A 21,094-nucleotide genomic window follows, 5' to 3' on the forward strand; every position below is an offset into this window, starting at 1 on the left:
TCAGGCAATTTTCTTCTTTAATATGTATACACAAGCTATTAAGGTCATCTCTGAGCATAAGTAATACCAAAAATATAAATGCAACAAATTTTTCAAGTTTTATTTGAAATTTCTATTATTTCAGCCCCTCAGGTTGAAGATGGCACATATGGCATCAAAAATTTCAATTAAGTTTTGGATAATGACAAATCTAAATGAGTATAAAAAAATCTAAATAACTAGGGGTACCTGGCTGTCTCAGTTGTTACAGCATGTGACTCGACCTTGGGGTCGTGAGTTCAAGTTCCACATTGGGGGTAGAGTTTACTTAAAAAAAATAAATCAAAATAATTAAACTTTCCAGTGATGTCTTTTGAAATTGTATAGCATATATACTTCTAAAAGTATTAAAACTTAAAACTCCATTAAGACTTCTGACACACATACTATATCTATGGATAAATACTTACATTTCACAGGCACACATATATTTTTTTTCCATTATCCTGATAGAGCTATTGCCACATTTCTAGGGAAAATGGAGAGGGCCCAGAGGAAAGTAATCAAATAATGATTATTCTGCTTGCGACTGCATAACTAACTCTCTTCAAGTGTGTGGGAGCTATTTAAGCGATAGATAGACCTACTTTGTCTCAGGTGTGAGCAGTAAGGGTAGAGTAGGTAGACATGGGTCAGAAATGAACAAAATAAGAGCAAGGTTTGGCTTTACTTCTCTAGATATTTAACAGTCTCCAGAGAGGGGCCCTTGTCTGGTCAGGTTGAACAATGACAAAAGGACATGTGGCCAAGGAAGGGCATCTTCAGAGCTTTAGTGAAGCTGCTGAGGTGACTGATTCCTTCACCATAGGTCAAGCCTTTCTCCTGACGTCATGGTGTGACCACAACATATTAATCCTTTGCAGTAGCGGTTTCTCTTTTTCCAAATTTTTAACATGCAGGGTCTATGCCCATATGCTGCCCATTTTGCAAAATCTTGTATCAGCAAACAAACAAACAAACAAACAAACAAAAACACTGCTTCCAGTGTTTTGCAAAATCTTGTATCAGCCAAAAAACACTGCTTCCAGTGTGGGAAGATGGCACCCAGTGTGGTCTATCAATTGAGGACTGGTTACCCATAATAATTTCCCCTTTTAATGTCAGTTATATGTATACCTCCAATGGGCTACATAGTCATCATAACCCTATGTTTGCATCCCCAAACTGGTACCATGGAGACCATCATTATCTGGTACCTTTACATTTTGTTAGTGTAATGACAAAGTGTGCAGGTAAAAACAGCATGTGATTAGGAGTCCAGGTTGTAGACATAAAAAATTGAAATCTGAATTTATTTTCCATTAATAGAAATACTACAATTGGTGCATGACATATACTAGTAATTAATGACTCCATTTGCAAGGTTTTGCCTTAGTGGGGGGAAAATGAAACTGGTTATGTGTCTGTGGCCAAGGATGTGGAGAACACTGGGTGTCAGGATGAAAAAGCGAGATGCTTGAAAAACATTTTCTTACCATGGGAAGTACGTTGCCCAGGACTGAAGAGCATGAACTGTGTTCTTACCTCTGGATGATGAGCCCTTCTGTGCAGCCAGTTGCATTCCAAGCTGCGATGACATTTCCAGGAATTCACTTTCCTCTCTTTGCCAATAAGTTTCTCTTCCTCATTAGTTTATTGCTCAAATAGGATCGCTTCCAGGAAAGAATTAATATTTACTGAGCATATCCAACAGTCTGTCGCTGTGCTGAGTACCTTTATGAATGAAATCATTTTACCATTTAAATTATTAGTTTCCTGGGTGAGACTAGAGAAACAGGACATTTACTTAATATGACTAAAGTCAAGCAATTGATATGTAGACGATTCAAGATTCAAACCCAGGCCTGTTTGACCCCAAATACTGAGAGATTTGCCCTTTGGACTCGTTATAAAGGAGAAGGATCTGCAAAATCTCCTGACGGAAATTTAAAGATTGAGAACATTTGCCTTGTTCTGCCTCATCTTATGAACCATGGGACCAGTTTGACACTTCCCTGAAAATGTGTCCTCATGGAACCTCTTTTATCCAAAGGCTGCCCTAAACCGAGGAATGTATATGTCCAAAGTGAGGGGACCCTCTCAAAAACAGATAGGCAGTGGTTGCTAATTTGGATGAAAGAAAATCTGTAGTCAAACTTAGGATGCAAAATTGATTTCCAGAATAGCGGTTTTTGTTATTACGGCTAGTTTGTTTGTTTTTATAGTTGTTTTTTTAATGAAGTTCCTGCCCATAGTGGTGGCTTTTTCCGTTAGTAGATCAGTGATCAGAGTGGACCACAAGAAAGACCATCACAGGACGCAGCACTGACTTCTCCAAAATGGCCATCCCCCCAAAAATCTCAGTCTCCTGTTGGTACTGGAGCCACTTGAATCTAGAGGGGAGATATTTTATTCATACAAACAACATCAACCACCTAGGTGCCAAGCCAGGCTGGTTAGTCACGTTTCTCTTCTACCACATCTGTATACCCTTCTCCAGTTCACCAGCCCTGGAGGATGTCAGTAATGGGTGTAAAGCTTTCTGGTAGAAGTATTCCCTGAGTCCTGGGAGAACCATGACTTTTATTATGTTATTTGATTCCTGTGAGGCGCACTTGAGATCAACCAGTGTCCTCATTTTAAAAGATGAACAAATGAGGCTCTAGACAAGACAAATGACTCACTTGAAAGCATGCAATTAGTATATGCCCAAGAAGAGATACTCAGTCCATTTCTTTCCCACCTTTTAAACTCATCTTAAAATCCATATGTGAAACATGTTTGGCTAGAGGAACTTTTTTTAAAAGTTCTCAAGATTCTACAGGTCTGTCACTCAGAGACTGTAAATGGTTCAGTCATCTGGGTACTTTGATGAGCTTTTATGTAATAGTTTGAATGTGTCTGAGGGGACTTGCTTGTTCAGAATATGAGACATCCTACATTCACAGGTTCGTGTCCTGCTCAGATCCATGTTTCCATTAGTGTTTGATTTCAGCTGCTGTCACGTGTAAGCCGGCGTGCTGTGATCTGGAGGTCCAGTTTTTTTGTGGACGGCATATTGAAGAATAGGTTTAAAATTATGCCTTCTACAGGTGTACAAAAACAAATCACTCAGTTTACATGCCCTCCAAACCAACACCCTGGGTGACAGGGTGCGACCCAATAGATAAACTAAATAAATGATCCATTGGGGATGTTGTTCACATCAGAGAAGTGTATTTGACCAAGCAATTTAAGTAATTTGCTTTTCTTCTTTGATTTTTAATTTTCACTTTTATTCATAGTGGCCTTGTGACATTTCATATTATTAAAACGGGGTAGATATTGTCACTTTTAATTTGTGAAAGTCTTATTTGAACTCAAAAAAATGTATGAGAAGGGAAAAATAACATTTTGAAATAATTTGTTATAGATATGTACATTTTTTTTTGTAATCCTTAGGCATGGAACAATGGTATAGGCTGGAATAGGAGAGAAGAGTCAGGAAACTGAATTTTCAGTTAACAGTCTATTTGGCCCATTTTATTTATCTTTTTTCATGATTTTCCATAGTATATATAATTTTTTCCAGTGATAAGAACAACTTATACTAGTCATACAATATTCAGAAAATACAGAAATGAGAGCTAGGTGTTCAGCCTGGTTTTGTTTGAGATGTTGGCAACGAAGGGCAGAGAATGTCATTATACAGCTTGCCAAAAACCAGTGCATACACACACCTTACCTTCTGCAATAATCAGAATATCTGCTCATCCCTAAATCAGACTGAATCTACCTTTTATATTTAATAGATTTTATCTCACAGAAAATGCATTACATTTCCTTTCACCTAAAGTATATCAATTTAATCCCTCAAAAGAGATTCTAAGATATTTCTTCCTATGACAAGAGCTAATTCAGGGTACTGTCAATCCATTCAAAACCTGCTAGCTATTGGACAATCATGTTGGTCATAACATTCATACTGCTATAAGTTACTGATTGTAATCACAAACGGAGGCAAACCATACTGAGGATCTCTGTGTGTGTGTGTGTGTGTGTGTGTGCGTGTGTGAGTAATTTGATAGAACATACTAAAAACTTCACCTGTTTTATAATTTTCCCCCAGAGCATACAGTGTGGAAAAAAAATTGTTGGTTGGTACAGATATGCAGAAAACATGATGAGGAAGTAGTTGGGGGCTTAGGTGATAAAAGATTGAGAAATATATGGAAGCCAACATCTGGAATTTTGATTAAATCTTTCCCAGAATACCGTTATGCTGTTTGTTCAAAAAATGTTTATTGAATGTCTATTACGTGTGCAACACTGGAGAGTCTGAGATGAATCCCCTAGTCTCAGAAGTTCACACTCCAGGTGAGGTCAAAGTGGTTATGTCAACATTAATGACACAGCAGTGGGGTATTAATTTCTGTAAGAATATAAAGCGCTTGGGGTCACAGAGCAGATGTTGGGAGAGGTCTAGAAAGGCCTCCCCAATGTGATGACGTTGGGGTTCAGTTTTGAGGCTTGAGGAGTTCACCTGTCATGACACCAGGAACAGCTTCCTGGGGTCTTAGGGCAGTGGCTAAAAAGGCATGTGGGAAGTGTGGTGTGCTTGGGAAACAGAAGAAAGTTCCGCGTGTCAGACTGAACTGGGACGTGTGGAATGGATGGGGTGTGACCCTGGAAGGCAAAGTCTTCAGATGAGGGGAAAATCTAGTGGTTCACTGTGTAGAGGTGGGCTGTGTTGTGTGGACCACAGAGAGGATTTGGAATTATTTTGAGCAGGACGCATGACATGTTTAATCAGGTGGTGGATGGTGCCTGAATTTCAAAGAAACTATAAACCTGTTAGTGGTTTTATAAAATATTTTCTCTTTAAAGATAATATTTTTCTTTAGGACTCACAAGTGGATTTACAGTTTGGGCAAGGTTTGAGTGTGGACTGGAAATCATTTAAACACACACACAGAAACCGGCCAAAGGTTTGTCATGAAGTAGGAAAGTACAAACATGAAAAAGATTTCTCTGTTTGTTTTTTCTCACACCCACTTATATCTTTAATTATCTGCCATACTCACATAGGTTATGTGGTCCAAGCCCACAATTCGTTGTGGTATCTGAGGAAGGGGACATCCAAACAGAAAGCAGTGTGGTGAGCTTCCCAGTGGGGGCCTTTGTATCTACGAAATAAAAAAGAGCCAATTTCTAAGTTTGGTTCCAAAATATGGAGACACTATTCTGCAATGCCAGATGACTGTGGCCTCTGTAGATACCTAGATTAAAGATTCTGGTTGTTGACCTTGGTGATGAGAAAGAGCACTCTGACCTCTGCCAAGCCGAATGCATGAATATTCATGCCGTGATTCCAGTGGCCCTGCCCTGAGAGGAAATATCTCTGCTCTCCCAACAGACAACACCGCAGGGGTGTACGCCCGGCGTGGAGGCTTCAGTCGGCAGAAGCAGGATCTGTACCTCCTGCCCATCGTGATCAGTGATGGTGGAATCCCGCCCATGAGCAGCACCAACACCCTCACCATCAAGGTGTGTGGGTGCGACGTGCACGGTGCCCTGCTCTCCTGCAATGCCGAGGCCTACATCCTGAACGCCGGCCTGAGTACAGGGGCACTGATTGCCATCCTTGCCTGCATCGTCATTCTCCTGGGTAAGGGGGCTCCGCTGTCACCTGCGGGAAGGGTTTTGCAACCAGATGCCCATCCTTGAAACATATATTTCTGGAGTGCAGGCTGGTCACCAGAACTCTGCCGTAGCCTGTGGCTACAGCTGGAGACAAGGCAGGGTTGGGCCCTGCGCTGGTGCACGTTATGGTACAGGAGAGACGGGGAAAACTTAACAAGCACTCAGCAGAGTTGGGGGAAGGTTCTGATGAGCACATTGCCGACAGTGCAGGACTACATAGCAGCAGCCATCTGGGAGTGCTGCAGGGGGACATCTGAGAAGGTTTTGCAGAAGAGGAAACTAGGCAGAGGCCTGGTATATGAGCAACAGTTTGCCTTAGAAGAGGAAAGAGAAGTGTTGGGGACAGAAAGAATAATCAGGAGGCCAAAGACATGGTATGAAGGACTCAAGGAACTGGATGAAGGTTGGCCTGGCCAAGCTGGATCTTGACTCCTCTGATTAGCAGAGGTAATATCTGGGTGCAAGCCTCAGCTTATGGGGACCCTTAGGAGGCTTTTCCTAGACTTACATCTCATCTCTGTAAGAACAGCGGTGTGCACACGCTAATTAACACTTAACCACTGCTGGGCTTCAGGGAGAGATCACGTAGGAGAAAAATCAGCTTTCAAACCCAAGGATTTCTGACATCAAATTTATGCTTGTTCCATGATGTTTGGTTCTCCATTGAATGAGTTGAGGGGGCCCAGGTGCATAGGGAAGAGCCAGTGAGTTCAGGTCAACAAAGAGTTCCTAAGAATTTTCTGGGTACCGGGTTGCTATGTCCAGCCCTGGAGGAGAAAGGGAGCTTCATCCTTGCAGCTGCCAGTGATGGTGGACCCAGAGGGGCTCTCAGACCCCTTGCCAGATTCAGGCACATTTTCTTTAGTCTAGCCACATGTGTGGGAGAGTGTTGTCATGGAATATCGTAGAAGCCTCTTGTGGAGGTGGAACATGGAGAATTAAGCCGTGTCTCAGCTTTCCTTTCAAGTGTGGTTCTGCCCACTCATCCAGGTTGCCTGAGTGCAGTGGAATCGCCTCTCTCAGGAGGAACTAGAGCTGCTTCCTCTGGGGTTCAGCTGATGCTACCTTCCTATGTTTAAATAAATAGAGGAGATTTGTCTCCTAGGGGTCATTATAAACTCTTCTCTACAGTGGTTTGAAGAGAATCCAACCACATTTATGATAAGATTTCTTATTAAGGTAGAGTAGGATCACTGCTCCGCCCGCGCCCCCCAACCCCCAGCCCTCTGGGCAGGAACAAGCATCACCTCCTATAGAAAGGTAGGACCTGAGGTCTCACAACATCCTCATTCATAAGCTTTGGAGAGATAGCTGTCTTCCTGTGGAAAAAGAAACCAACATAAGGCAGTTTTAAGAAGCTGCAGACCAGTCTATTTAGAATCTTCCTAATTCTTAGAAATATGACTTCCAAATAATGTCAGATTCATTTTTAAAAAGCTCAAAGTAGGTCCAACTTGTCGGCTTGTTTGGATATCATATTTTCCTGGCAGCGTTTTGCAGAGGAAGAGCCAGGTGGAGGGTGGTTTTACTCATCTTTGGGGATTCCAGGTAAAACTCTCGTTTCGTTGACTCATAGACTGGTTCCTATTCTGAGCATGAGCACATCATGCCTTGCAGTAAGCAGAGTTCTCCTCAGGGAGAAAGCTCCAGGAATACTGGCCTTAACCTGTGCTCACTTTCTTGTTCTTTCCTTGCAGTCATCGTAGTGTTGTTTGTGACCCTGAGAAGGCAAAAGAAAGAACCGCTGATCGTCTTTGAGGAAGAAGATGTCCGTGAGAACATCATTACCTACGATGACGAAGGGGGCGGGGAAGAAGATACAGAAGCCTTTGATATTGCCACCCTCCAGAATCCAGATGGGATCAATGGATTTATCCCTCGCAAAGACATAAAACCTGAGTATCAGTACATGCCTAGACCTGGGCTCCGGCCAGCACCCAACAGTGTGGACGTCGATGACTTCATCAACACGAGAATACAGGAGGCAGATAATGACCCAACTGCTCCTCCTTATGATTCCATCCAAATCTATGGTTACGAAGGCAGGGGCTCGGTGGCTGGGTCCCTGAGCTCCCTAGAGTCTGCTACCACAGATTCAGACTTGGACTATGACTACCTACAGAACTGGGGACCTCGTTTTAAGAAACTAGCAGACTTGTACGGTTCCAAAGACACTTTTGATGACGACTCTTAACAATAACGATACAAATTTGGCCTTAAGAACTGTGTCTGGCGTTCTGAAGAATCTAGAAGATATGTAAACAGGTATTTTTTTAAATCAAGGAAAGGCTCATTTAAAACAAGCAAAGTTTTACAGAGAGGATACGTTTAATAAAACTGCAAGGACATCAAAGTGGTAAATACTGTGAAGTACCTTTTCTCAAAAAAAGGCAAATATTGAAGTTGTTTATCAACTTCTCTAGAGAAAAACCACTTGGCGTACAAAATATTTAAGTGAAGGAGAAGTCTAATGGTGAACTTACAATGAAGGGAAATTGTTTATGTGTTATGAACATCTAAGTCTTTCTTTCTTCTTTTTTTTATTTGTCAAAGAAGCTTCCACAAAATTAGAAAGGACAACAGTTCTGAGCTGTAATTTCGCCTTAAACTATGGACACTCTATATGTAGTGCATTTTTAAACTTGAAATATATAATATTCAGCCAGCTTAAACCCATACAATGTATGTACAATACAATGTACAATTATGTCTCTTGAGCATCAATCTTGTTACTGCTGATTCTTGTAAATCTTTTTGCTTCTACTTTCATCTTAAACTAATACGTGCCAGATATAACTGTCTTGTTTTGGTGAGAGGTTCCCTATTTCTATGCCATTTTTAATGTATCTATTTGTACAATTTTAAAGTTCTTATTTTAGTATACATACAAATATCAGTATTCTGACATGTAAGAAATGTTACGGCATCACACTTATATTTTATGAACATTGTACTGTTGCTTTAATATGAGCTTCAATATAAGAAGCAACCTTTGAAATAAAAACAGATTCTTTTTTAATTCTGGGTTTCATTCTTAACATTGAAAAAAATTAAGTATTTCTAATGACTCATTTATATTTCTCATTTAAGATAATTGTGATCTTTTCATAACCCTATTTATGAGCTGTTGCGTGCTGCTTTCATTGTTTATTTGAAATCAAATCTGTTTTGCAAATGTTTTTTTCAGACAAGATTCTGTAACGCCATGTAAAGCTTTCTTGTATGTTCTCAGTGTTAGTGTCCTGGCTTCCCACTGCGTACATCTTCTGAAAAAGAAGGATGCTAAAGATCTAGGTCAGTCTCTGATTTTGCAATATTTGATATATAATAGGCGTTTTTCTTGCCTATCAGTAATTCAGTGGCTATGAGAGATGAATCCATGAGGGAATGAAAGGATCGGAGCTCGATCCAAAACTTCCAAGATGTGGGTTTTCTGCCCCATACTGAACATTTGGGGGTTGAGGGAGTGAAGAGTCAAAAATATAAATTTGCCACGTGTAGTTATCAGACATCCGGTGTTACTCTGTTTTGCCCTACTTTGATTTTGCCAGGCTATTGTAATGACTCTGACATTTGAAACTGCTTATTTTATCCTCCTGTGATTATAACTCCTCATAAAATGTGGAATCTTAAATTTTGATAAAAGAAAGAGCAATTCATTTCCAAAACTCAGTTTTAAAATATGCTTTGGGCAATAAGCTCAGAATGAGGGCAGGGACCATGGTGGATTCTGAGGGTCACTTCCAGTATGCCTATTGTCTCTGGAAGTCCCATCTAGCTGCCTGGGGATTGGGACTTCCATGAAGGGCATTTCACCTGTTCCTTTGGGCCAAAGGTCAAAATGTAGCAATACTCGGGGAAAGATCACACAAAGTCATGCTACAAGTGTTTTCCCTCTTTCCCCCTAGACACAGGGCACATACTTTCTCCTGGATTGCAGACAAATTTTAGATTTATCTCTTTTTTATTTTTACTTTATTGTGAAAGTTTGTTTCAAGCATTTCTTGATATCCTGCTACATCCTATTTTTATGACTCAGTCAAAATGCATAAAAAAATGTTTTTATGAAGTGCTCACTTTCATTTTCCTTTGCATTTAAGTCAAATTGTCTCAACCCTTCAGTGGAATAAATTCTGTGGACAATGTCACTTTGGAATCTTTCATTTCAATGAAGGATTGCACATTCTCAATACTTCCATAATTGCAGGTTTTGTTCATTTTTTATATAGTTTTTGTAATCCAAAGAATATTTTGCTAGATTTGCACAGATCTCCAATTGAATTTGAAATAAAGAAATAATTCTAAAGGAATATGAATAGCACTTAAACAAGAACATAGCTGTAAGTAAAAGACAAAATCCTTTTTGTCTAGGAATGTATTTAGATTAGATTTGACAACTACATTTTTACATTTTTATGTTCAAGTTTTAAAAAAAAGGCTGTCTAATTTTTAATAGTTAAAATACTTGTTTCCTTTTTTTTCCTTTTTATCTTCTTTTTTACTTTAAGCCTCTATTGTTTGTAGAACTCTCTTAGAAGCTTGGAAATAAAATGTCTTTCCCGACTAGTGGAGTCCTCTTTCATTTGGAACATATTGCCTTAAAAGCAATCTTCGTTTAAGTGGTTCTTCCTTATTTCGATATAGAGTAATTACTGCTTTATGACATCCATTCAGCTAAAGAAGGAACACTTCTCTGTTCTTCTTGTCCTTGAGTAGTGGCTTTTGTTTACATTCATCATCATTCATTCATTCATCCATTCATTCATTTAGTCATTAAAATCTTATTTGGTAGACCCGGCTATCGACTTCAGGATGCACAAAGAATCTTGCTACCTTCCTTGATATCTTTTGGTCTTCCCAACCCTGTTCCAAAGTATTTATCCTGTTGTCTTGTAATCACCTATTGATCTCTGTGCCCACCCACCTTCCCAGACAGTGCAACAGGATACTTTCTCTCCCTGAAGGTTGAGGGAACAAAATATATGAGAGATACGACAGGAGATGGTGAGATGTTGACCGTGTGTGAGGAGGGCAGGCCAACTGCAGCAGTTCTGAACAGATCTTGTGTTTAGCCAAATTATATCTTATATGCCAGTGTTCCTGGGGATGGTGGGGAAGAAAAGAGAGCAGACGATCTACATGGCTTGGAGAAACTTACTAAAAATACACACTCATGGTGCCCAGAGAGTATCACTCTACACAGCAGGTAGGACCTGGTCCAAAATATTTTCAGTTTTTCCTAGGTGATTGTGAGTATAATTCACCTCTTTTTGAGAGCCTCTGTAGGACAATGGTGGTGAGTGGGAGGGAGGAGGTGAATTGGGATCTCTGAGCACAGGAGTGGCCAAACCTATGTGGCAGGCAGTATGGAGGACAGATTGGGAACATCACCTACAGGCAGTCCAAGAGGGTTTTTATGAAAGCTAGATAAGATATAATGAGGGCCTAAAATAATTCAGTAAATAGGGGATGGGAAGGAGGCGAGGCTTCTCCACTTCTGCACTGCCATTAGCCTGGTCTAGACCATCCTCACCTCTGACTTGGAAGGACTGAGACAAACCCATAGCCATTCTCTCTGACTTCCAACTTCTCCACAAAGAAGCCAGAAAGATACTAACACTCAACTCAGATCACATGAGTCTGTAACCAAAACCTCTTAACTGGCTTCCAAAAGTCTCGAATAAATTCCAACTCCCTTACTTTGTTGTTGTACATGACCAGGACCCTGCTAACCTGTCCAACTTTATCTCATCCCATTCTCCTTCCAGTGCACTATGCTCCAACCATGCTGGCCATCCATCAGTTAGTTCCTCTACAGACAGAACGGGCTCCCTTTCCATTCAAAGTAGGCCATGCTTTGTTGGTTTCCTTTGTATCAGCTGCAACTCCTTGAATTTAGTTTACTTACTGGCTTTTCCTGTGTGTATGGGTCTGACTGCCACAGCAGAGTATAAGCTCCAAGGACCAGGCATCGTGTTTTCTTAAGGTATGCCTAGTTCTTTGCATGGTGCCTGGAACACAATACGTGTGCAAGCAATATTTCTTGAATGAATGATGGCACATCAATAAGGCAGATTATCCAGATGTGATGGCTGATTGGAGAATGCCAATATGATTTTCAGCTGCTTTATCTGAGAAATGGAGTGAATTGTGATCTTGGTGTCTGTGGTGATGAATCCAAAAGGAGAAATGAGTTTGTGGGGAAAAAAGTTGAATTAAGTTTATGTTGGACTTATAAACTGGAGGTGCTTGTGTGACAGATGGGACACTGTCAGGTGGGTCATCAGAAACTGGGATTTCCTGCTAGCACCCTACACAGGTGGGTTGAGTACATAGAGCGGAAGTCATCAGAGGGCTCGGAAAGTCTCTGGAGTGACTGTGTTTCTAAGTAGAGCTCACTGTTCTCTGCCAACTGAAAGGCGTATTTCGATGGTGAAGTAAGTCCGTCCCTCTGGTGCTGACAAGTAATGCTGAATTTAGTTTTATTAATACAGATAATTAGTAAGCATAAACCTTATCCATGTATGTCAAATGCTTTGAAAAATAAGAAGTGCATATTAATTAATTCACTAATTCTTTTCTTCAATCAGTGAGGCTTTTTTTTTGAGCTCTTGCTGTGTGGGAGAGCATGTATTGGGCGTGAAAAACTGATCTCATTCCTGTGAGAAGGCAAAGTATGGGCCCTTCTGGCAGAGATGGTGAATGAGAGGCTAAGCATCTCTCCCAAGCATCACAGGAGGTGGTTATCAAAGCTGGATGGGAACGGGTCCCATTTTTTCCACCTCAGTCCAGGGGTTTATCCTTTAAACTTAGGTTAAAGAACCAACAACGACGTCATTCTTCATCATCAGTGATTCATCTGAGACAGTGGCAGTAAAGGTGGGATGCACATTTCCTCCCTTCATTGGTTTGGCTTCTTACTTTGAACAGCCATTGGCCGCAGAGCTGGACAACGGGATCTAGTCAGACCTCCCATTGCCTAACCTGCGTTCTACGTCCAAAGATAGATGGGACAAGGTCTCACGTTGTTTCAGCTGGGGTTTGCATGTTTCTACAACGTGAATGTTGAAAATCAAATATAAAAAAAAATTGATCAGGCATTTTATAGCTGTTTGTATTATGCTTCATACAGAAATTTGATATTTCATCCTATGGAATTAAAATTGTGTTTGTTTGTTTTAAGTCAATGTCAGGAAACTCTGTCACGTCCCAATGGCCTAGAAGTGAGAATTGAATTTTTATCTTGCAGACTAACTCAACTAATAATTTTTTTTAATGATCACAGGCTATGATCTCCAAAGGGCCTTCTTCATTCCAGGTGTCCATACATTTTAAGTATGATTTTATAGTTCTTTGTCACTTTAATCAACTAACTAACTGCCACTACATGGCTATTTGTCACAGGCTCACAGAGGCAATGCTCCCCTCGCACTGCTCAGAGCTCAAATCTTCGGCTCAACAGTGAAAGTGACATACCCCTTGTTGGGTGTGGCATTCAATACATGCCTGTCTGTATACGGCTCCAACACTGACTAGCTGTGTGACTTCAGTCATCTTGACCTCTCTGAACTTCATCTTCCACAAACATGCAAAGCAAATAATTTCCACATTGCCAAGTGGTGGCAAAGGATCAATGAGCTCCTGTTTCTAGAGTTACTCCCAGTTCCTAGAACAGAGGAAACACTCAATAGAAGGGAGTGATGTTATTGTTAGTGTCCATATTCTTTTCCCTGTTCCAGATTTCAGGACAAGGTAAGGGAAGAATTTACCACCTCCTGCTTCCCATTTCCTCTTCAAAATCAACTTACTCTCTTGTCTCTCTCCTGAGCCAAGAACAGAACATAGCTTAGCACATGGTAATTTAGTTGAGGCAGAGAACGAGCAAGTTCCCTACCACCAAACAGAATTTTTTTTTAAATAAAACTAATTATCTGATCAATGAATTCACTTCTGTTTGATTGCAATATGTAGCATAAAACTGGCAAAGCAACATGTAAAATAGCTTTTAAATATTTTATTAGAAGACAATAAGTAAATTCACATGATCATGAATTGTATTTAACTGGATAGAAACTATGTATCATAGGGTATTTGAAATTTGGATGAGCTTGTCAATTGCAAAAACTGACATTTCTAATATAAGGAATTTCATATTTGATATATTTTTGCTCATTTGTTAAAACAATGGTGCTCCTTTTTTATAGACATAATTCTCTGAAAATATATAGATTCGAAGACATATAATTTCATTAGAATACTTTTCTTTCATAATAACTCTGATGAGTTTAATTTAACCACAATTTTTACTTCATTTAGCACTCAGAAAGTTGGAAATTATTTGATGCTATAGTAAACTTCTTTTTAAGTTTTTTTTTTTCCAAACACTAACTGGCATATGGAAGAAATAGTAATGCTTGAAAGTACAATTTTCAAATAATTTTCTGTTATGAATTAGTAATGAGGCGGTCAGTTTGATGATGCTGACCCAGCAAACTAGGTTAGACCTCCTGTGGGGCACCCATTTTTTTCTCTTCTACATTTTGGATTTTTAGCACAGAAAAGGCACTAAGTAATATTAAGGGCAGGAATATAGTGATGGATGGATAAAGGGAAATAAATTCTTCCTTTCATGTTCTAGATTTTATAGAATTCTAAACTCCTAGAAATGGATAAGAGAATTCATCTGGGTATCCTTCCTTGCTCCCCACCCCCATGTTTTGATAGTATCATTATAACGATTTGGATTTAGATTTTACATGACTTGATATTCCTCCCAGGACAGTCAACCAACACACAACTCAGATCAATTGGTCCAATGCACTGAACGGATGGAAGTGCTGTCAGGTGATGTATCTGACTTGCTAGCCTTGAAAAATTTTGCTTAATTTCTGTGGGTCTCATTTTCTTTATACGATAAGGATATGTAATCTCTGTCTGGCATGGCTCCAAGAATTCCAGAAAAGGATGACCTACAATAGGAAATAACCTAAATGTATAAATTGCTGCACAAATGAATGATTTCATTGTTGCTGTGCTTGCTGTAATTTGGACTTTTTCCTACTGTAAACTGGATCTTTCCAGCATCTATAAATGCTTCTGGAGTTAACCTCAGATCCAGAAGCAAATTTAAGGGACTCTGGATTCTCTTTGTAAGACCTGATTGGTTGGCTCCAGGGTAGGCTTTAAAATGGGGACTGCATCATGTTGTGCAGGGATTATGGCCCCAGGGGTTCTTCCAGCCCAGCAGCCTCAGCACCAGCAGGGAAATAGTAACTCCCAGGCCCAGGCTAGGTGGGCTCCTGATCCCAGGGGTCTATTGTTTTGTGAGTGTGGAATGTGCATTTCTGAATGTCTGGTGGTTGGAAGAAAATGGTTTTAAAGCAACATTGGATAACGATACACTTTAAAGGGAGAAAGGTATTCCCTTTTAAATTACTAAGCAGATAATCTGCACACAATTCTCCCTCTATCTGGAATCCACTTCCCCCTAAGGTGGCTCATTCCAGCCTCCTATTCCCTGTCCACCATATTGCTTGTCTGTCATTCTCCGCAGAGTGACAAAGACTGTCTACTTTGACCAAACTTTAATCAGGCTCCTCTGAGTCCTCTGTCCCTACAGGCCTGAAATTGGCCATCCTTCTGTCTTTGTAGAATCTGCTTCAAGCAAGAATCCTGCCAAGTTGGTGTAGTGAAAATTCCCTACCCTCGGGATCTGACTACTCTCATTCTTAATCATCCGAGTCTATCTTCAGCAAGAATCCTATTGAGTAGGTCTAGCAAGAATCCCCCTTACTTAGATGTTTCCTCTTAGTAATTTTCTATCCAGTGATCCCCATCTGCTTCTGTGACGGAAATCCCCACTTGTCCCTGTCTAAGCTGGATTTGGGTTCCTGCTCTCTCCCCAACTAGAAAATCCCATTATAGTGGCCCTACTTGAATAAAGTGTGCCTTACCGTCTTTAACAAGTGTCATGAATAATTTTTTCTTTAACAAGAGCACATATTATTTTCTGATATTTTTATCTTTTCAATGCATTGTTTTCTTTCAGTAAATGTGTTTACTCTCTAGAATGTAAAGCTTCATGGGGAGCAAAGACTTTATCTTTTTAACTGTGTATCCTGGAGCCTAGAACAGAGCCTGCTATGTTGTAGATATTCAATAAATAATTGTTGACCTCTTAGGGGTTTGGGTTAAATTTTTATTGCTTGTTCTAATGGAGTAAGGGGTAGTTTGACGTTGTGTGTCTAACCATTGTAGATTCCCTTTTTGAAAAGGGAAATAAAATCTCAAGATTAAAGTCTGCAGCAGCAAATCTGTAGCTTGAATTTAATAAAATGGTTTTCTTTCCATGAATTTATTGTGCAGTTACCTTCTGTACTATGGAGAGTTTTCCACTCATAGCAATAACACAATGTTTCCTTTTAAAATTGTGATACAGCAATTTATAATGAGAAATATTATGTTTAATCTTCTTCCCCTTTCTGGCAGCACTCCTAAAACCCTTTGGATTTCTTAAGTGATGAAAACAACCAAGGTGGCTTATTCAGTTAATGAGATGACTTTTGGACCCCACTTAAGGATGAGGGATAATTGCCAGGAGAACCAGCCATTTGATTAGAGGGTTGGAAGTTTAAGGCCCCCTGCCCAGACCTCCAGGGAGGGGAGAAGGGCTGGAAATTGAATCAATCACCAATAGCCAATGACATAATCAATCATGCCTATATAATGAAATAAAAAACGTAAGGACAGGATTCAGAGAACTTCCAGGTTGGTGAACACATGGAGATTTAGGCAGAGTGGCCACTCAGAGAGAGCATGGAATTCCTGAGCCTTTTCCCCAGATCTTGCCTTGAGCATCTCTTCCATTTGGCTGTTCCTGAGTTATAACCTTTTATAATAAACCAGTAATCTAGTAAATAAAATATTTTTCTGAGCTCTGTGAGCTGCTCTAGCATATTCATTGAACCATGGAGGAGGGTTGCTGGAACTTCTGATCTATAGCCAGTCAATCAGAAACACAGGTGACAACCTGGGTTTGTGGCTGACATCTGAAATTGGCAGGGTGGAGTGGGAACAGTCTCACAGGACAGAGCCCTTACATGTGGAATCTGACACTATCTCCCAAGTCAGAATAGTGTCAGAATTCAGTAGGACACTCAGCTGCTGTCCATAGATTGCATAGATTGGGGTAATCTTCCTGTCCCCCACATTGGAATTGGCTGCAGAAACATTCAAAAGTACATCTGTTTAGATTAAAAAAAAAAGCAGCTACTTAAGATAAATATATATTACATAAATAGTACATCTGTTATTCATGTATGCTGACTGGGCAGAGGGTGGGTGGTGAAGGGGAATGTTGAATTCACTGGTGCCCTGGGAGTTTGGACAACAAAGATGGTGTCCAGCCAACCCATTTTACGGATGAGAGAACTAGGTTCTAGAAGATAAGATAACTTGCTTCAAGAATCAGAAGCACCGAGAAGAGGATCTGGAAAGAAAATGAACTTCTCCTACTTGTGACCTCACTCTCAGTTCTGGGAAAACTGAACTATAGTTTCCAGCCATCAAGTCATTTCTTACTAAAGGAAAGAAATGCCCAGATACAAGAATGACCTTCCCTGCATACCCACCATTGCTCTACTTAGATGTCACCTCCTCAGAAAGCTTTTCAGTAATCACCTTCTATAAAATGACACCTAGTCCTTGTTACTGAGTCTCTTTCTAGCTATTTATCTCATTTTTTCCCTTTCTTCACACTCACCACTACCTGACATTATAATGAATGCCCGTGTATGTGTTTGTTTGTGTCTCCCACCTCACTGTAGTGACAGTCCCATTGAAGACAGTGGCTTTGTGCTGTTCACCTCTGTACACCCAGAGTCCAGAACAGTGCCTGGCATATACTGGGGCTCAATGAATAATTGTTGAATGAACCAATAAATAATGATAAGCATTATCAACACTAGGCTTTTAATTTGTAGTTTTGAGTGAGATTTTTCATTCAGCTTCTTCTTTCAGTCCTATTTATTAATAGCAATGATGTCAATCAAATGAAGATCAGAAAGGATATAACCACATTCCTCCTTTAATACAGGGATTTCAGACACTGCTGGGTAGTAGCTGATCAGCAATTGTTAACCCTGTATGATGGTTGCCCTCTAGCTCTTCCAGCATCTGAAAAGCTACAGCACCAAAAGCTAGGCACCCCAGTGCCAAAGAAGAGACTCTAAATGAAGGGAATACAGCCCTATGTGAGTTGCAGAAAGGGATCTTCTGGCTGTTTTTGCTCAGGGCGCCAATGTCTAAATGAAAGAAAGTGTCAAAATCCCATTCTAATGACCCACAAGGATGTGGAGAGCTTTGCCATGAAGTGAGTTTCTAGTTAATGAGATAGATTTTTGTTTTAACTATGATGGATTATTAAACCCAGACTAGTTGGCAGAAAGGAAGCTCCAATAGTTGCTAGTCATTCTGCTAAATATTTAACATCTGTAATGGTGTGTAACACACACATGATTCTCACACTCAGAGGTCAATTTATTGGCAGCCTACTCTGTTCTAGAAATTGGAGCCATTTACTATTCATAGTGATTCCCTTTCAATTATTCAACATTACGGATAAAAGTCCAAGTAAATATGATTATGTAGGATTTTTTCTTAAATTTCCAGCAAGATGACTGAAGTCCTAAAGATCCAAATGTCTCCTAGCCATTCTTTTGTTTCTTTGTTTGCTTATTAGAAACAAGTAGAAGCAGAGCACTCATGTGGTGTATTATTAATAAACATGGTGACCACATGTCCTGGTTCTTCCCAAGACAGTCCTAGTATTTGTAGTTGTAGAGTAATTTTGAATAGTGCCTCCTTTCATTCTCCAAAGTGACCAATTATGGGTAATCATTTTTATGGTCCTCCTACCAATAATTTTGTCCCAGTGTGTTAACAGCATGATAGGTTTCCAATGGCCTGGACAGACTTTTCCCACAATGGCAGAAAGGTGATTAGCTACTCTAGGAAGGAAAGAAAAAAAAAAGGAACATAAACTTTAATCTTACTCATCTTAGAGAAATAGTCCAGCCTATCAACTTCTCTTTGTAGGTTTAAACTTTTTTTTTTTAAGATTTTATTTATTTATTTGACAGAGAGAGACACAGCGAGAGAGGGAACACAAGCAGGGGGAGTGGGAGAGGGAGAAGCAGGCTTCCCACGGACAGGGAGCCCGATGTGGGGCCCAATCCCAGGACTCCGGGATCACTACCTGAGCCAAAGGCAGACGCTTAACGACTGAGCCACCCAGGTGCCCCTGTAGGTTTAAACTTTAAGGCTGATTAAATAATAATAATAATAAACTTAACCGTCTTCCCCAGGATATAGAAATACTAGGGAAAAAAAAGAATATTGTGTTCGTTCATATTGTTTATATAGTTTTATACTTCCTACATTTAACATAGAAGGAGTATTCAATATCAACAATAGGCTTTTTAAAAAAACACTTAAATTGCTACACAATATTACATTATATGGATGAATCACCACTTATTTGTATACTAAATTAGCAATATCTATTAAACACCTTATTACAACCTGGGCACTCCTCAGGGAAAACAATAATAGTGAAATAGATCAAGTCCCTGCCTTCATAAGGATTAAGTTCTACTGGGGATGATCAGGCAATAATTAAGTCCTGATACAGGCATATAACTTGATAGGAAACCTGATAGGACTTGCTTTCTCCAACTAATAAATGTTCTTCTGGCTTTACTTTTGTTGCTGTTCTTGATAATATCTTGCCCTTATCCAAGACCAATTGATTCAGAGTAGAATGGCATTTACACATCTGTATTTTTTTGAAGCAGTGCCTTATCTAATCAATACAGATTATTGGTTAGTATTGGATCCAGAGGTAAAAGGAAAAATTAGTAATACCAACTGTATTTTAAAAGTTGATATTTTTTTCATCATGCATTTTTTGCATTAATTTTGATTTTCTCAACAAATTTGGATTAGATTTTATTTACCTTGTTAATTCAGTTTTTGGTGCTCCCTTAAATTTTCCACTCGAGGCCAGTGTCTCAGGGGCAATTCCTCACCCATGGGATTCTAATGCCCTCATTGTAAAGTCTCAGCAACCTGATCCAGTGACTGGTATAGGCCAACACATCTCAAATTTTCATGTTCATGTGAATTGACTGGGGATTTTGTTGTAAACTGACTCAGTACAGCTGGAATGAACTTGGAGGTTATATGTCTATAACAAGCTCCTAGGTGATGCTGTCTTCTGGTGTATAGGTTGAATCTGAGTAACAAGGTTCTGAGCTATTCTGAAAGGTATAAGATAGAGTACACATCATATGCACACAGAACCAAACTGAATGTATCCCACTGAAGGCAATCCCCTTCCACATGGAGTAAAGGTAAAGTGGACAAGGGAGCTCTCTGTGGTGAGTCATTTCATAACCCACAGGACTCCCCATTAAGTAAATTGAGATATGAAAAGCCAGCAGCTCTATGTCCAACACTCCTCTGGCCATTACTATTGATCAGGGATGATATCATTCCTCCCAGAAGATGACCCAAACGCAGTTGCTTGGAAATACCATTGGCTACCTGCCTTACTTTATATCCCATTAAAATATTTCCTTCAAGTCCCCAGTCAAGCCTGCCACTTTGGGATGAAAAAGTTCCTCTCCGGTAGTTGTCACAGGCAGGACATCCTACCTGGAGTAAGTACCAACCAAACTAGGTCGCTTTGGTGTGATTCCTTTAGCCCAGGGTGGGTCGAGCTGCAACCACTAACTCTGACTGGGAAAGTGTACAGGTTTGTATCTCAGACCACAGTGTTAGTCCTGTAAGAAGTACTATTTTCTTTTTTTCTTATAAATCTATCTATCTCCATGGGGTATGTCCATTCTGCTAAAGTGGAGGAACTGAACCCAGTTGTGGTTGCCCCTGAATTTCCTACTCTAGGTTGCACTGGAATCCAGAAACCTTCTGGAAAATGGGGCAACAACCTTTGATCTCCATCTCTATGTAGTTTCAACTTATATCTTGCTTGTTTAAGCCACACTGGTCTGAGGAATTGGAGTCGTGACTCCCTAGAATATAGAAAATATCTGATGTCTAGGGTCTCACTTCCTTACTCACCCCGTACCCCATCCCCTCTGACATATGCCCAATTCCTTGGGGTCATGGCAAAGGGTAACCTGTGGGTCAGCTCAGTCTGATGGACATCATACCTTTTTGTCCTAGTCAAGAGTGGAGGTGAAATGTTGAATGTACCCCTGCTTGCTGTTATTATTTCTTCATTGGGTTTAATCTTTTATACAATAGTTTGAAACAATATTTAGCTTTAGGCTATGTCTGCTTTCTCCAGGGCAAACATCCTTGAGGCCAGAAG

General features: G+C 40.0%; 1 protein-coding gene across 6 annotated transcripts in view; it reads left to right on the top strand.

The window, feature by feature from the left end:
- The window catches only part of CDH11 (cadherin 11), a 145,141-nt gene extending 136,422 nt beyond the window's left edge, over positions 1-8,719 (top strand). For all 6 annotated transcript variants that reach the window (XM_073880193.1, XM_073880194.1, XM_073880196.1 and 3 more), the window contains 2 exons: positions 5,414-5,665; positions 7,398-8,719. In XM_073880193.1, the coding sequence (XP_073736294.1) occupies positions 5,414-5,665; positions 7,398-7,894 (749 nt within the window). In that variant the 3' untranslated portion in view covers positions 7,895-8,719. The remainder of the gene's footprint in view (positions 1-5,413; positions 5,666-7,397) is intronic.
- Positions 8,720-21,094: the final 12,375 nt, after the last annotated feature.

This window comes from Callorhinus ursinus, unplaced genomic scaffold, assembly GCF_003265705.2.
Source record: "Callorhinus ursinus isolate GAN/ISIS: 27379988/994484 unplaced genomic scaffold, GSC_fseal_2.0 scaffold37, whole genome shotgun sequence".
Classification (NCBI taxonomy): Eukaryota; Metazoa; Chordata; class Mammalia; order Carnivora; family Otariidae; genus Callorhinus; species Callorhinus ursinus.